Here is a 17,003-nt window from a genome sequence, read left to right as displayed (position 1 = left end):
CCAAGAAGACGGTAATTTATGGACTTGGCCATAATGACTGGAACGCATTTGTTCAATCAATTTTGTGCCTTAATTGAAATTTGTGGCTTAACAAGAAAAATCACGAAATTAACTGCTCAGACAGTTGTATCTTTAAAACAGAACACAGATGTCAGGTCCTATTAGTGGTCAACTTTCCTGACGTATTTTAGGGTACACTTTTTACAGTGCACGTCAGATGCGGAGACAACTCCCTACAAGAAATAACAGGATTTGTGGGAAATCTCATCCACTGCTGTGATAATTTTCTCTTCCATGTTACAGTATCAATATTATACTCATATGTGGCACTGCTGCCTATCACTAGCTTTATGTACATTTTTTTTTTTCCCCCAGCATATTCTTGAGAGGAATGCTTACCACATCCCTGTTCACATCTGGAGCTGCAGAAACATCACATTTTTCAGCTCCCACGTACCTTTCACAGCAGTCGTAACAATCACAATCACAAAACTTTTAAGTTTCTGAGCCCGTTTTACAACAGTAAACACCTTCAGTTTGTCAGCAATGAATGAGAATATTCAGGGTAACGTAAGAAGTGAGGGTTCACCACAGTATTGCCTTTAAAAAAGAAGCTGTGCATTACACTGCAGAGCCACTCTGAGCTAAAAATTACATGGAAATATGATTTCCAAAGGCTGCTGAGCTAGCATGCAATCGTTTGGGTGGCTATGAATACTCACCTCTGAGAACTGTAACCTTCCAAAATCGCTGGGTGGACTTGCGATCTTGAAGACTTTCTTTGGCATTACCCATGTTTCCAAAGTCTCTAGTTTGCTGACAGCCAGGTTGGTGGCATGGTGTTTAATTAGGAAACCTTGGAAACGGTCAGCAAGGAAGTAAAGGTGGACAGAAACTGGGTGGCCCATGGGATAGTATCTGTAAAACAGCACATGCACACACCCATTGGTTACACATGAGAGACATGAAATCTCCACTTACTTGGAGATAATGGCTTAAGAAGCATTCATTTTAACTAGAAAATTCACCACTGTACATTAAGAGATTTCAAATGTGTTCATGACTCATTATCAAATATTCTTAGGCTGTTCTGATTACCCTAAAACATAGAAGTTACTAAGAATATAAACTCATTCAGAAGCTACCCAGAGCTTTAAGCTCCTTAGGAGATACCTCCACATGCCAGAAAACCCCTCTCCCTTATTAACTGGGTAAAAAAGTGGGTAAAAAGTGTCACCCATAGATATAAATTAATAGGTTGTTTACAAGGATAAATGATGTTCATGAAATGTATTTATTGCTCTGAATCAGCGTTCTTTTTTTCTGCCCTCACCAGGGTTAGTCCCCAGTGGTACCTGATGATGGGACAGCAGCAGGCTGGGGACAGCAGAGGGTGCTGCGAGGCTGGGCGAGGGCGAGCTGATGCCCCACACCGTGCTGTGCAAATAAATCTGGTCTCCAGCTCATGCCCCAGGGACAGCGCTCTGCAGGGTTGCACAGCAGTGGTGGACACTAGGATCCAGTCCCCGTATTTTAGGGAATGGACTTCATGTTCCTTAAAGATTTGAGATGGAAATTGCCATTTTTTTTATTTTTTAACTTTCTCATAATTAAAAAGAAACAGGAGAAAAAAGGTCAAACAAAAAGGAAAAACCTCTAATTGGAATACTTGGGAGCCTTCTCTTATGGTTTGGATTTCAGAGACCATGTAGTCATTGATTCAAATAATTAAAACTTGTGGTCAATTGTCTGCTGTAATCTTAGAAAGAATTGCGATGATGTATGTGTGCACATATGGATGAAAGAACAATTTAAAATATGTTCATGGCTCTGAAATCGAGTAATTTGCTACTCACAGCCCTGATGTTAATTGTCAATCAGGTGTGCTTCCAACACATTTAGAACCAACCAGTATCAAACCTTCCCAGTCAAGTCAGCTAAGACTGACCCCTTATGCGAGTTATTATAGCCCAAGAAACTAGCAGGAAGAGAGCTAACCAAGAATGACTTCCCATTACCAGACACCAGCAACACCCAGAAGGAAGTCTCTAGAGCCTAAGAAATACAGATAACAAGACGGGGTACGAACGGGGCAGCACTGAAGGACCGAGGAAGAGCACAGCAAAGCTATGCAGCCAATATCAGCAACAATCTGACTTCTGTGCAGAGCACTAAGGCCTCCTGTTTTATATATGCGCAGCAGCAAATATTTACAATATTCTTGAAATAGTCTGAGTAAATTGTCTCTTGGCAGCAGTGAGTAAAAACATCTAGAGATGTGGAGAGAAATAAATTAAATCTCAATCGCACATTAGCATTGCTTCCACTGAAGATGCTGATATGCAATCTAATTTGGTACCAGAGCAGTCTGCAGGGGGCACATCTTTTTGACGCTGTGAGCTAACCCTTGTTAGAAAAGTGTGCAAGGCAGCTTCTCTTACAGAAGTCTCCTGGGCAGCTGTGGGAGGCAGCATGGGATTGACTCCAAATGTGATGTGAAGCGGTCGAGGCTTTCCTCGCAGTGCCTGCAGCAGTGTGAAATGAGCTGGGGTTGTGACTGCAGTATCAGCTAACTTCCTGCTGCTGCGGGCCCTAACGGCACAGGGAATATTGTCAAGGTGCTCAGCCCAAATATATTCCTGCTGTTACTGCTTTAGAGACATGCAAAATTACGGGAGGGCAGGAGTAAGTGCATATATGCACACGTGGAAAGACAACAGAGTATCCAGAGAGAAAAGATGTGAATCGTAAACCTGAGGGCTACCCATTTTTCTGTGATTTAAACTGGACACTGATGCTTTGAGGGGGCTTAGGTAGGTATGAAAATGAAGCCTCCGCTACCTATCACTGCTTGCAGTTGTTCCTTGCAGTTTTGTGAGGCTGCAGCCCACTGTAAAGGAGCTTTGCTTTATCCTGAAGACAGCTGCATTCAGTGGGGGATGATGCGACTTCCCTATATATAATCTGAGCAAGCTTGAAAAGCACCTTGAGTTCCTGTGCAGTGAAAAGCTCCCCAGAAATGAAACTCATTATTGATATAAATCATCATCGGAACACCACCAAAAGGAATAAGCACAGAAGTAATTGTTAAATTATTTCAGTACTGGTTACACATAGCTCTCATCCTCGCTGCTGGCTTCACTCTGCAGGACAAATGACCCCAGGACTTCTTTTGGTCTGCCTTTATTTCATGTAAGGAAGTCAGGCTACTAGTGATTATTTATATCTAATTGTTATTGATCATTTATTGCTTTGCACTGGTAACCTTTACTGGCAAGGCTGTAATAGGAATCTGGACCACTTAGTGCCACATCTTTCTAAATAGGACATTGCTCAGCACTTCCATGACTAGGTAAGAAGGTCACGGCGCATTCAGTTCCTTAAAGAACACGAGAGGCCAACTCTATCTGTCAAAACACAAGGACTCTCTTCCATGCTTGCTGACTTAGGCTGTATGTGTTTTCCATTAAGATTACAAAAAGCAGGGTCCCAAAAATACACTCTGAAGAAGGAATTAAGAGACTGTAATGTAAGACTTTAAAAGAAGAACCCTCTCAGCTTTGAATCTAAACAGCTTCAGATGTGTCTGCAGGCAGCAAGCATCCACCATGAGGTGAGTCTTTTCTGTTGAAGTCTAAAACCAGGAATTCTTCCTTCAAAACCGTTTTACACTGAACTCTTATTTGCTAGACTTACGTATTTTAAATTCATTTTTCACATAAGTTTTTTTTTTTTTTCTCCAGTAAGGGCCTTTATTTGCTATATATATGTATATATTTATATATAGATACACTTTATTTATTTGATGTTAATGGATCCCACCTGTTGCAAGATTTTTGGCACAGACAGCTGCAGGAAGCAAGCAGCAAACCCAGCTCGAGCAAGTAGTTCTCTGTGCACCCAGGGGAGCAAACAAGCAAGGGCCATTAACCAGCCTGGTTTAGATTAATTCTGAAATCCTGTCCTGTGCTTTTTGTAAGCATAATAGAGGTGAACATGACCTCTGCTGCAATCACACGGAGGGTTTAGGAGCTGTGGGTATAATACACTCACTGAAATTAATAAAGAAAACGCAGCAGTGGGGGCAGCAGCGCCCAACTGGATTCTGTCAGTCTTCATCAGGCTGCAAAGGAGCTCCTTAAAAGTGCAGAAAACAGGTCACATAATGTCAGCCCTGACTAACCAACAGTTTATTACAGGCATAAATACTCCTGGAAATAAGCGCTTTACTCTTGCAGCTGCCTGGCCCTGTTTGTTGTGCTCTGAGCCAGGACATCCAAGTGGATGAACCTCCTCCAGCATCCTGCAGTCCGGCCTGCCTCCTCAGAAACACCCAGAAAAAAGACAGAACGACCCAAACTAACCGGCAGCTGTTGTCTCCAGCAGTGTGAAATGAAGTCTCTGCTCTCCGCAGGCCCAGGCGGGAGAACGCATGGTACATGGTGAGCGCGACGTCGCTGAGGGTGTGCACGCCATCGGGCTCGTCGTACACGTTCTCCCAGTATGACCGGAGGCCGGGGGTGCCAGACGGGTAGTTGCCGTACAGGTAGTAGTCCAGCTGGCCAATTATCTCCTGATTGACCACAGCTTCAAATTTGCGGGCAAAGAAAGTCGGCCTGGCAGTCTGCTGTGGGGATACAAAAGGAAAAGACACCAGAGTGAGCTCCCATTTTCAGTCACGACACTGTCCTAAGCAATCGGTTGGAGCTGAGGGCATGAAGAGAACTTTCCCACAGCCAAAGGTGACTTAAACAGTGACCGTGGTGAGATTCAGATACAAACTATGCAATTCCTCGGTGAAAATGGTTCTGCTCTGCTGCAGAAATGCAGAGCCCTGCCCTCCCTGCAAGCCTCTCCTGCGGAGAACAGGCGGCCATGACGTGAGGCCAACCTGCATGCAGCCAGCCCGACGCCTCCATGTAGGCCGGCCCCACATGAATGCTCTGCCCTGGGCTAAGCGTCACCCTTTCAGAATAAATTCCTTTGCAAACAGGAATAAGGCTCACAATGCCCACCAAGGATGCTGAATCAGATCAGACCAACAGAGAAGCCCAGCAGAGGTCTCCATACCAGCCAGTAGGCTTCAGGTGCCCTTACTGGGAAGTTCTCCATCAGTGAAGCTTAGGGGAGATGATGCTGAGGTTTTGAGAGAACATACTGCTGTTATGTGAAACCCCAACTGAACGGGGTGATTACAGCAGTCTCTGTAGCTCTCCTCGATATATTGTGCAGACAACCTTATCTTCCTGATTTTTCAGGCAGTACTGCATTCAAATGAGGGGAAAATGCTAAATCATTTTAGGACATGAAAATGAAGGCAAATTAGATGTTATGGCTGTTGCTAATATGTAGGATATGGTAAAAATCGTGTTAAATAAAATGGGCAGTTTAAGGAAAATCATGGGTTGCACTGTTACTCTTCTGATAGAAAAGGATCCTTTGTTACTTGGACATGGGATTTTAGAGCACTGTACATTGTTTATTGGTTTGAAAAACATTTTTGAAAGAAAAACAAATTGAGTGTGACAAGTAGCCATTTAAAACATCAGAAATTCAACATTTTTCATATCCATCTCTTATGATGCATTTTATCCCTTCTGTTTGAGGACAGACAGAACAAATAACACACAACTCCATCATTTGCGTCATCCAATTAAATGGTTCAAGTGGGTCAGTTGTTTTGAAATAATGGCTAGGATAACCCTGGAAGTCAACTTGCATTAAGGTAAGGTGAACTTTTAAAACTCAGTCACAATTCCTCAATCACTTTACAAACTACTCTGCAGGCACATACTCTCACAGGGAAGAGACTATTTACAGCAGAATAGCTAATGCAATGTGCGAACATGTCTCAGTGAAAACAAAGCTGTAGGAGGTTATTTAGACAGAGCTAATGCTGGTGAATAAAACAGGGCAGGGCTCATCCTCTGCTCTTGAGGACAAGTGGTGTGATGCAGCTTGCATCCATACAGCTTGGACTGTTCCCTATGGACAGAGGGGCCTCATTTACCTGCGCTGGCTGTAGGGAACAACCCCTGGCCCTTTCTCCTGAGCCATGCTCGGGCATTGTTAGTTGGCATGGGTCAAAAATATGCCACAGAGAATGCTAACATTTAAACAGTGTGGATTACTGTGTGCCAGTTCTTAGCCCACGGTCTGGTCTTGCTTTGTTTATTGGTGTGAATACAATAAAAATGGCTGCTGTAACTCAAGACGAAATATGGTGCTTTCACCTGACTAGTGACACAGACACAAATTCCTTTCACGTCTGGTTTCAAAAGCAGTTATCCTCATAGCCCACAGAGATACCATCATTACCGCACAGCTTGGGTTCTTTCCCTGATGTCCATTTTTGCGTATTTGCAGAAAAAAGTCACTTGAAGCAATGCTCATTTTATTTATCTTAGTGCATGAATGCCTTGTTTCTCTCCTCAGAACTAATTCTCTAAGCCAGACACTACCCTAATTCAAGAGCCTTCTCCAGCCCTCCTCTGCACCTGCCTCAGCCGGGTCTGATGGCTAGCTTCTAGGGAAGCAACACAAAAGTCTGGATATCAAGACTGTGAGACAGCAGCTCTATTATTCCCAAATACCCGGTTAGCAGGAACCAGTATAATTTTGAAAAAAAAAAATCTGTGCAAGAAATTTAAGATAACTGTCATGGCAGAAGACAACATCACTTTTTCTCTGCAGGTGCTAACCACATTGTGCCAGGAGCCACCTCCCGCTGCCTTGCTCTGGAAGGCTCTCCACATGCAGAAGGGATGGGGAAGGCTCTCTCTGTGTCAGCCTGGAGACCCTGCGGCACTGGAACATGTCATTAGGCAGGCAGGCAGCAAAGCATCCTGTGAGCACGGGGCTCAGAAGAGGCAGAGCAGCATTTTGCCTGTATGGATTTGTTGCTATGGTGGTAACAGGATTCTGGGAGAGAGGCCACCCGCGGCTGAGGCTTCTCAGCTTCTGACCGATCCCATAGAGATTTTTGGTCTGCACTTGACACAATTGCAGGTACACTACTGGTTTACACACAACTTAAAACCCATCAGCTTTTCAAAGTGCTTTGTTTTGCCTTGCTAGTGGGTTCTGAGATGCCAAGGAGTTCAAAAGTGCCTGAGATGGTTGAAAATTCTTTTGAGGATGTTCATTTTTACTCTGAGGCGGCACACACTGTGGGCTCTCTGATCTCCTCCTCTGCAGCTTGCTTTGTGCCTCTGTGGGAACTGCTGGCAAGCCCTCTGGTGCAGTGCGTTCATCTGAGGCGCTCTCTTATCGGGCAAGTGTCAGAAGTTGCCTTTACATCTGTTCTAATGCTGATCTTTCCCTTGCTGCTCAGTTTGCCCGATTGTTTTCTGAAATGTTGTTGTGGGTTGTTTTCCCAGCCCGGAGCAGGTCAGCCTTTGCAGACTTGCAGGAGCATTTTAAGTCTTGCCATTTATTGTGTGCTGGAGATTTTCCTGGGATCAGAGTCTGGGACAGCAGAGCCCCTCTTAGATCACATCTCATTTGCTCTTTTTGTCAGTGCCTGTGTCACTGACTTCAGTCGTGTCTGGTAAGCAGCACAGTACAATAAAGAAATGGTCTCTGTTTTGAAGCAGTCATCATTCTCGTGCTGTAGGGTAACACATTCCCCAACCCACACAAAGCCTGAACAAATATGCTTTATGCAGGGAACCTCAAGGAGCTGTAAGGACAGAACTGCAGATCTGGTGACCTTGAAACAAGCAGTCATTCATTCTTAACAGAGGATACACAGGCCAGATACAGTCTGGAGAGCCAGTGCTCCCCTGAGCACAAGGATTTGCTCTCATGTCTGTCTTGAGGAAATCGTATCACAAAGGAACCGATTAAACTTTTTGAGGCAGTCCTGCCAAGCCTGGTTGACTAGCAGGCACTCATTTTTAAGCCTTATTCCAAAGACAAAAAAAACCACTTCTACATAATGAAAGCCATGACATTCAAGAAATCACAAAAGCACCTGAGCTGGAACTTCAAAAACCAAACCAAACCGCTGCAGTGTGAGGTGTGTCAAACTTCCCTCCTTTCTAGCACAGCAGACCCACCAATGCCAGATCCACCAGTCCAAAGAGCCTCCCCACTTGGGACCTTGCCACACAGCAGTCAAGGGTTCAAATACAGAAGAGCAGATTTGTCATTCTCCTAAAGTGAAGATGAGAGCATCCTCACAACTCTTTCTCCACCTTGCTCAATGGGGTGGAAGCTTCCCTTCCTACAACCTGCCGCAGCCAAGTAGCTGGATTGCTCTCCACACCCTGGCAGAGGTGGAAAACCTACTTTGTGGGTACCAGAGAAGAGAACAGTTCAGTTACCTGGAATCTGTGGAAGTCTGCTGGTTTGAAGTCATTAGGTGAACAGCCACACCAGTCAACGATGTGCTTGTACTGACACTTGCAGCCAAGCTTACGATTCCAGTTTGTGATGCGCAGATTGTTGTCCACCATGGAGTCACAGTATGGGCTATTTTCCAGAACAGTGTGAAAGAAGGACTGCAAGAAAACAGATCAGATCAGTGCATTCAGGCCTTTGGACTTTCTTTCCTATGGGCCTGAAGCTAATGCAGGTGACTTACTTTCTCTCAGAATGCGAGAATTACTGAGCTCTACCATTTTGCCATGTACGAAGAGCACTCCACACATACACATTCTATCGAGCCTGAAAAATCCCAGCACACTACACACAGACACCCTCAAACTGTAATAACATACAGTTGAGGCCATTCCACAATAACATAGCACAGAATAATCATACTTCTGAAATGACCAGCTTTGGGCATCGGGATCCAAAGGGCTCCAGGAAAGGCATCAGTGCTAGCAATTACTTCACTTTTATTTCAGCTGTAAGAGCAGTTCTTAGAAACTCCCATTTTTTCTCTTTGTAACTTAGTCCTAATGGTCTAACAAATTTAGGACTATTTTCCTGAGCAATGTATTGATGATAAATCTCAAGTTGTTTCTGAAGACAATTCTCAAACCACAGCCACCACCCTGGTAACTACGTAAAATGGTCTCAGCTCCTGTGTGGGTCTATGCATCTTCCAGCACTCTGAAACCACTGCTAGTTGAATGGCCTTGTACTGAAATACACAGTTCACCCCAGGCATCAGAAGGACATTCTGCCTCCTGCAATTACAGCTGAAATCATAAGTCTTTATTTGCTGACTCAAGGCACGAAGGAATTCCTATTGGGCTATCCTAATTATATCTCCATAGTATCAGCTATTACATAAATCATGAGTAATGGGGACTGATATAGCAGGTTAACAGGTCAGTGAAGGCAGGGTGATTTTAAGAAGCTTGTCATGTATCTTGCAAAGAAAATCTTGTAGAGAGAAGCTATGGAATAAGATCAAATTTAGCTCTGCAAGAGATAATTTTAGGAGCAGTGACTTCTCTTTAAAATCAGTAATAGCAATATCTATAAATAACCAGCAAAACACTAGCATGGCTGGCCCCCAAATAATCCCCCTACCCTTTTTAATGTTAAATGACAGCTCAGTGAATACGGATTTTATGCTTGAACTGTGTGGTTAAACCCATAAAGGCATCCATTCTCATTCAAGCGAGAGGAAGAAGAAAAAAAAACCCTACCCAATTACCCATTGCCCTGTGTCCTTTCATAATGATACAGAAATTTTTCCTAGATAATGGATGAAAAGGTTATCGGAGTTGAGAGAAAAGGTGATTTTTAACAGAAATGGGATTAAAGCAAGATTATTTAACATGTGTGTGGAATAATAAACTCCTATCATAAGATGACAATCGCTGCACTCCACTGCAAGCTAATAAGCCTAAATTTGCAAGATTGGTCTCATCAATCCCTCAGAATGTTCAGGGGCTGCTAGCGAGGATGAAAGCTGTCATTTTAAAGGCAGTCACAGGGTCTCATTGGGATGGCTGCATGCTACGTAGCCTGGGAGCAGAGCTTGACACGCCAGGGCAGCGCTGTACCTGCTGGGCAGGTGTAGCACAGCCTGCAAGGCTCCAGGCTCTGTTTGGAGAAACCACATCTCCCTGACAAACTGCTGCATGCCAGACAAAAACCCATCCTGGTGTGTGCTCCTGTCTGCACCACATGTAGCCAAACAATTCCTGAGTGATCTAAATGGCTTGTGATGATGCCTTCTAGCTGAGTTTTGAACAGAACAATAAACCTTTGTTGGTAGAATTCTTATTCTTAAATAAAAGGGATGGGTAATAGTGAGGAAAGCTACTTATGAAGACAATTCACCAGGTCTAATAACCTTCAAAGGCTTTGCAGAGGAACAATTCACAAGTAAATAGCAGCCGGATTTTTGGTTGTTCAGTAATTGATTAATAGGCTTAAAAGTATCAAACAAAGCCACTCGTTGGAAAGATGCCCCACAAACAAAGAAATCGACTGAACTACTGCAAAAGTAGTTCTAACACTAAAGGTCTTACTCATCACGAGAGTCAAATTTTCATCACCAACAGCAGGATGATTCCAAGCCCACTGAAATCAGGCAAAATCCTCTGATTTCCACACACGGGTCAGGGCCCGGCCCTTAGTGTGAAGCGCAGCCTTTACTCAGCTGAGTTTAAGAGGGGCTTAGGGCTTAAGAGGGGCTTGAGAGGGACCAGTGAGGTGCTTGTCCCCCTGTACTCGGCTCTGGCCAGGCTGCACCTCGAGTGCTGTGTTCAGCTTTGGGCCCCTCACTACAAGGAGGACATGGAGGCCTTGGAACGTGTCCAGAAGCTGGAGAAGGTCCTGGAACACAAGTCCTGTAAGGAGCGGCTGAGGGAACTGGGGGTGTTTGGTCTGGTGAAGAGAAGGCTCAGGGCAGACCTCATTGCTCTCTGCAACTACCTGAGAGGAAGGTGTGGGGAGCTGGGGGTCGGCCTCTTCTCACAGGTAATCAGTGATAGGACCAGAGGGAATGGCCTCAAGTTACGCCAGGGGATGTTTAGGTTGGAAATTAGGAGAAATTTTCTTTCATAAAGAGCGGTCAGGCACTGGGACGGGTTGCCCAGGGAAGTGGTGGAGTCACTGTCCCTGGGGGTGTTCAAGGAAAGGTTGGACGTGGTGCTTGGGGACATGGCCTAGTGGGTGACGGTGGCAGGGGGATGGTTGGACCACGTGATCTTGGAGAGCTCTTCCAACCATTATGATTCTAGGATTCTGTGATCTCTGGGACAAGCACAAAAGTTGCAGTTTTGAAAACAGAAGGATTGCTCTGAATTCACATACCTCAGCAGGCAGCAATGTGTAAGAATAAAACCTCTTCATCTTTGTTACAAGATCATCGTTGGAAAAAGTCACGTACTCCACAAACTTTCTGTTGAGAAGAAACCAGTCCGACCCTCCATCGACGGCGATTCCCTCTGGGATCTTCCGGTCCCCCAGGCGCCACATGTGCGTATCGCACTCCAGGAAAAGCCGATCCAGCCCCTGTTTTCGAATAAATCTGAGGGAGTACAAAACCAGCCATTAGAAGTTAATTTGTGTTTTGTTACCAGCACCAGCTCTATAAATAAAGAAGCTACTTTCTCAAACAAGAAAAGGATAAAGAGGTCACTTGTTTATATGTCTGCTCTACTCACAAATAACACAGAGAGGTTTAATAAATGATTAATAATTTATACATTCAGTTATAGGGGCAAAGATCAACAGAATGCTTTTAAACGTCATTTACACCTTCTGTTGTCTTAAGACAAAACTGAGGTGTGAAAATCTGTAATGTTCATTAACTCTTTACACCAGAAAACCTCCATAATGTAAAAAGGAATGAAGCCCAACCTGTGTGATAGGCTTCTGCCTCAAAATAAACGTGTAGTTTTTGAAAAACAGCAAACTCTACAGGAAGGCAAAATGACCAATTACCTTCTATGTTATTATTCCATGAATTCTTCTACTGGGGTATAGTTAATTAGGAAGAAATACAATTGCATTGCTCTTTGCTGTAGAATGAGTATGTTCGCTCCATTTTCAAGTCTATAGGGAATGTTTTGTTTACTGCTGAACCATGAATACGAGGAGCAACTGCAGAACTGTAGTGTTATGGAAATGAATTATTTGAGACCAATATAACAAGAATAAAGAGTTGGGAAATCAATCTATGTTTGCAAACACGTTGGACTGGATGCCCACACATGCTTGGGGACCGTCTGATACAGGTTTCTATTTGTTATTCCATTTTCAGAATAATTTCCCCAAAAGGGAAGCAGGACAGCCATGAATTAGCACGCATTTACGCATGGGGACTGAGTGCATTAATAACAGCAAGTTGCTGTACTGAATACATCCCACGTGTTCCGAGGAGTAAGAAACGCCAGCTAACCAGGCTGTTTGTAGTAACGAACATGCACAAGCTAATGGGCCAAGACCGCAGGTCTCACTGGATTTAAGACTGCCGGCTAACAGAAGTTGCAGAACCTACTGGGAGAAGCACAGCCTAAGAAGTTTATTTCCTTCTGGGCTGAGCACAGATGGTGTGAGACCAGCTTCACCCTGCCCCACGCTGCACTGGCAGAAGAAGCAGCCCCCCAGCGCCTGCCCCTGGAGCCACTGCTGCTGGGGCAGCACACTGCCTTGCCTGAACAATACTGAGCTACACCAGCTGTGGTATCAGGCTTCTCAGAAATGTTTTAGGGTTAGGAAGTCAAGAAAACATTTAAATGGTCCTTAAACATGTGCAGCCCAAGGAAGGAGAAATGAAGCAAAAGCTAAGGAACACCAAACCTTTCTGGACTGCTACATCTGGGAACAGGAGCGTCTGCCCACCTTGTATGCTGACTCCCTTAAGTTTCATTCCATACCAATCAAAGAACCGAGAAGAAGTTATAAAACAGCGCGTATTAATTTTCAAAAGGACCACAAATGACTTCAGGGTCTATATCCTGCTGATAGCTCTGTCTCTCTTCTCACAGTATGAGAAGAATAGCTCCTCTGTTAACACAACAGTGCTGAGAATGTGCAGACGTGAGCAGCAGAATTTTTCTTTCCATGAACAAGTTTCTAATTTCATGTTCCATTATGAAGGATAATAGAAAAGTCTTGCAATTTTAATGCAGTGCTCTGGAATGTAATCCTCAAATTCAATATTTATGCAGTTATCTCCAAATCAAATATTAATGTGCCTGAAAGTTTGGTCATTTATTTATTTCCTTCAAAACTAAATGCTCATTTGACTTAATTATTTTAAGAAAATAATGGAATTTTATTGACCATATTGAAACAGGAACTCAAAGTTTTTTTCCATGAAGTCATTTCTTCCAGCCGCTATCATCCCGTATTCTCATTTTCAAACAGAAGGTTTTCTGATTGCAACAGAACCCCCCAAACTACAAGACCTCCTGACCATTTCAAAAACCCTCAACATACAAACTACCTCAGCCTACATTACACGATCCCCAAAAGCTCAGTTATACAACTTCAGCTTTACTGTCCAAAATTGGCAATGGAAGAGTATGGCCACTTTCAAAGCAGGATGTCTAGTCTCTCACAGCTTCATGTTTTCCAAAATAGTCAACAGGTTCCTTTTTTGCATACATTTCTTGCACACGGTTCTATGATTTTTTGGGTTAATGGCTACGACAAGCAAATCTTGGCATACAGAGTGAAGAAAGACAATCCTTGTGAGCACAAGATTTTTCACAATAAATTTCAGTCCCAAAATTCTGTACAACAAGGTTCTTGGAAGAAAACTAAATGCACTTGCCAACCATTTCTCCTCCAGCAAGGCAGCACAGCCCAACTGACAAGCAGCAATACCTCTAGGGACCTGCAAACTGCAACTCTTTTGCTAATGCTTCTTGACGCCTTCCTAGGAACATCACATCAGACTCTAAGTAGCAGTAACCAAATAGGAAGCGGCACTTCTCAGAAAGCTCACTCTTCCTTGGCCTGCTTCACACACAGTTATTACACCTACACAGTGTAACATGCTAGCATAGCAAATGATTTCCATTTATCTGTGAAGCTCTCTATTGGTCGCTTGCTCGTTACCCATTTATGTTTCTTGGGAGCCAACAGGACCCGGCATATTTTAGATCTGCCAGAAGCTGAATGGTCCTGCCTGAGGATGCAGCAGTTTGTCCTAGTGAGCCTAGGCTGTATTGCTGGCACGCAGAGCTGAACTGCATACCCAAATGGAAAAGGTGGATGAGGCATTCTTTTTTCTCCAGACTCTCTTCTTGGATGATCAGTGTTACTAGCTGCTCTGGCAATAGCAATTTTGGCACTCAGGGAAGCAAGAACTTACTCTAAGCATACTGGATATTACCTGAGGGAAAGCAAAAGGTGCTGTGTAAGCCCTGTCAAGAAATCAAAACCCCTCAAACACTACAAACAGTTCATAAAGATCCTTGACTAGCCATCCAACAATGCTTGCAGCAGCCATCTCTGAGAAGAAAGGTGAGCAGGCGGAGGTCAAAAGCATGACCTCCTTTGTTTCTAGTCTAATGCTGTATTTCATTAGTTTCTTGTTATGCTCAATATAATACTGAAACTACTTTTTATGAAGGCATGCCAAGCTTCAGAAAGAGCAATGAAATGCAAAGATGGTGATTTTCCCCTTATCTCTTTCTTAGGTTTTGTAGGACATCTAGCAGGGAACTCCTGAATTAACGTTAAAGAAAAGAACACAATAGTATTAGCAATAGCATGTCATTAATCTTAGTCAACGTGGACAACTTCTGATGCTTTCTGAAATCCTGAATTTCAGGTAATACTGGCATACCTCTGACAACTGTAATTGTACTTGCCAGGGCAATGACATATAATTGTATCAACATATGATTAGCCAAATGCAATGGAGACTGCCATCAGACCTTTCTCCTGATCTAAGGCAAACAACAGGAAGAAAATAATGATGATATGAAAAGAGAGTCAACCAGGAGAAACTAAAATGAAAATAAAACCAGGGTTAAGAAAAAGAATTTCATTTTACATTAAGACCACAGAATGCTCCATCTAAGACATGTTATTCTTTTAATTTTATTAACTCTGCATCAAAAGTCTCTAACTGTGAGGAGGTCACATTGCACTTTCAAGTAACCAGCAAGCAGAGCATAACATCACTGCATCTTGCCAGCTGAGTTCACCAGCCAGGCAGCTACGGATCTGAGCGGTGCTGTTTCTGCCCTAATGGTCTCAGAATTTACGAGGTTCCAGATAAATATTTTTAGTTAAACAAACAAACAAACAAACAAAAAAACAAACACATAAAACAAACAAAAAAAAAGCACTTTTTGCAGCCCATGGTCTGTTACCCTGAGTATAGCTTGTTAACTGTCCAGACAGCTCATGATGGCAATGTATTTTAGGAAACTCCTCTTATTTTGCTGTCTATTTAAATATTTATAAATGCATTTCAGATGAGACTCTAGGATTGTATAACACATGGTGCATTTGTAAGGCATTTAACACATGCTCCTATAACACGAATATAAACACACAGCTCAGCTCTTGCAGTATGTTTCACTGCTAATAAATACTTCTGCAGTTACCTACTATCAGCAAAGATATCACTATCAACTATCGCCCTTTTGAAGAGTTTTCTCCAAGTGATACTGCATGCCGCAGCAACACTGAGACCCCCACTACTGGATGCTCACACTGTAAGATCTTAAGAGTCCTGCTGCTTTTTATTTTCCAAAGTCTATGAATGAATAACACTTGCTTAAGCACCAGAAGCAATCAGGTTGCAACACCTTCCTTACCAGCAAAGGTTTTGGTCTAGAAAGAATACGCTATTAAGTCAAAAAGGTTCTTCTGTTATGTTTCTTGTTTCTGGCCTCTTGCCTAGAAAACTTCCTGCCAAGGTTTTGCTGTTCACCATGTGTACCTACCGAGACCTCACTATCATTACTCTCTGCACTAGAGTAAGAACTATGAACAAAAGCTACCAATACATCAGCAAAACAATTCATCACAGGTCTGAAGTCAATGTCCAAGCAAGGAAGGACTTGCAGTGCTTGGAGCTCAACTCACACCATGACAATATTCTTGTTCATGTCTGTGGACAAACTCTGCACATTGCTCTGACCGTATCTACTCCTCTTTCAACTCCCTTTAAACAAACATATGAAGACGTCAGATATATCTGGTAGGAAAAGTCAAGTAAATATTTCTATGGCTATACGTTCACGAGTGACTGCTTGCTGTCAGTGTTTGCACAGCCTCCTTGGAAACTCTTAGTGGAGCCAATCTGTCAGGGAGCATAAAACAGTAACTTGCAATTGAGGTGACCAGGTAGAAAGCACAGAACAGTAATTTGACAGTCCTGGGGGCAACGCTTGCAACAAACAATTTGTGAGCAATCTCTAGGCTACAATATATCTCCATAAACCAATCACTTAATATTTCTTTGTAATAAGCAAGTTCATAAAATCCAAATCTGCACAGAGCAGTCTCATTCTCTGCCCAGAGATCCTGGTCTCCATTGCAGACATGAAGAAATTCCAGCCAACTGAAACACAACCCTGAGTTCACCCCATTTCCATGAGTAACTGTTCCACAAAGGGTTACACAGTACTCAAAAAACCCGAAATAAACAGCTGGGTATTTAAGCACAGTGTCCACACAGTGCCAGAGAAGCATCTGCTTTCCTAAAAATGTGGTCTTGCAGCATGTTTCACTCTTTCGGTTGTGCTCAATACCTCCAAGGTTAACCCCCACCTCCCAAAATGGAGTTGAACCAAAAAGGGGAATAATGTTAAAAAGCAGTAGTACCTAATTTGTCTGTCAAGATTAGGAATAATTCCTCCTGGTACAACTGGCAACTGGGTGTGCAGGAAGTACATAATTCAGAATGCCTGCCGTTTGAGAAGGGTAGGAAAAAACTCTTGGTATGGAAAAAATAGATGGCAGAAAAGAGCAGAGGAAATAAAACACATAACCCACTCTCCAATGTGCTTAAATTGCAGCATCCTGAATACAAATGTTAGGAGGTGAAAAGCAGAATTGCTTCTTATCTTTCTTTAATTCTCTCACTCTGAAGAAAACATTATGAACACAATAGTACCCTA

The 17,003-nt window shown here is 43.2% G+C and overlaps 1 protein-coding gene across 2 annotated transcripts in view; it reads right to left on the bottom strand.

Moving 5' to 3' along the window:
- The window catches only part of XYLT1 (xylosyltransferase 1), a 190,333-nt gene that overhangs the window by 21,819 nt on the left and 151,511 nt on the right, over positions 1-17,003 (bottom strand). For both annotated transcript variants that reach the window (XM_068699923.1, XM_068699922.1), the window contains exons 6-9: positions 11,224-11,440; positions 8,328-8,504; positions 4,365-4,627; positions 723-918 (exon numbers count right to left, since the gene is read on the bottom strand). In XM_068699923.1, coding sequence (XP_068556024.1) covers positions 723-918; positions 4,365-4,627; positions 8,328-8,504; positions 11,224-11,440 — 853 coding nt within the window. The remainder of the gene's footprint in view (positions 1-722; positions 919-4,364; positions 4,628-8,327; positions 8,505-11,223; positions 11,441-17,003) is intronic.

The sequence above is a fragment of the Anas acuta genome, chromosome 15 (assembly GCF_963932015.1).
Source record: "Anas acuta chromosome 15, bAnaAcu1.1, whole genome shotgun sequence".
NCBI classification, from domain to species: domain Eukaryota; kingdom Metazoa; phylum Chordata; class Aves; order Anseriformes; family Anatidae; genus Anas; species Anas acuta.
The sequence above is the reverse complement of the archived record's forward strand: the minus strand, read 5'-3'. Positions and strand labels throughout refer to the sequence as shown.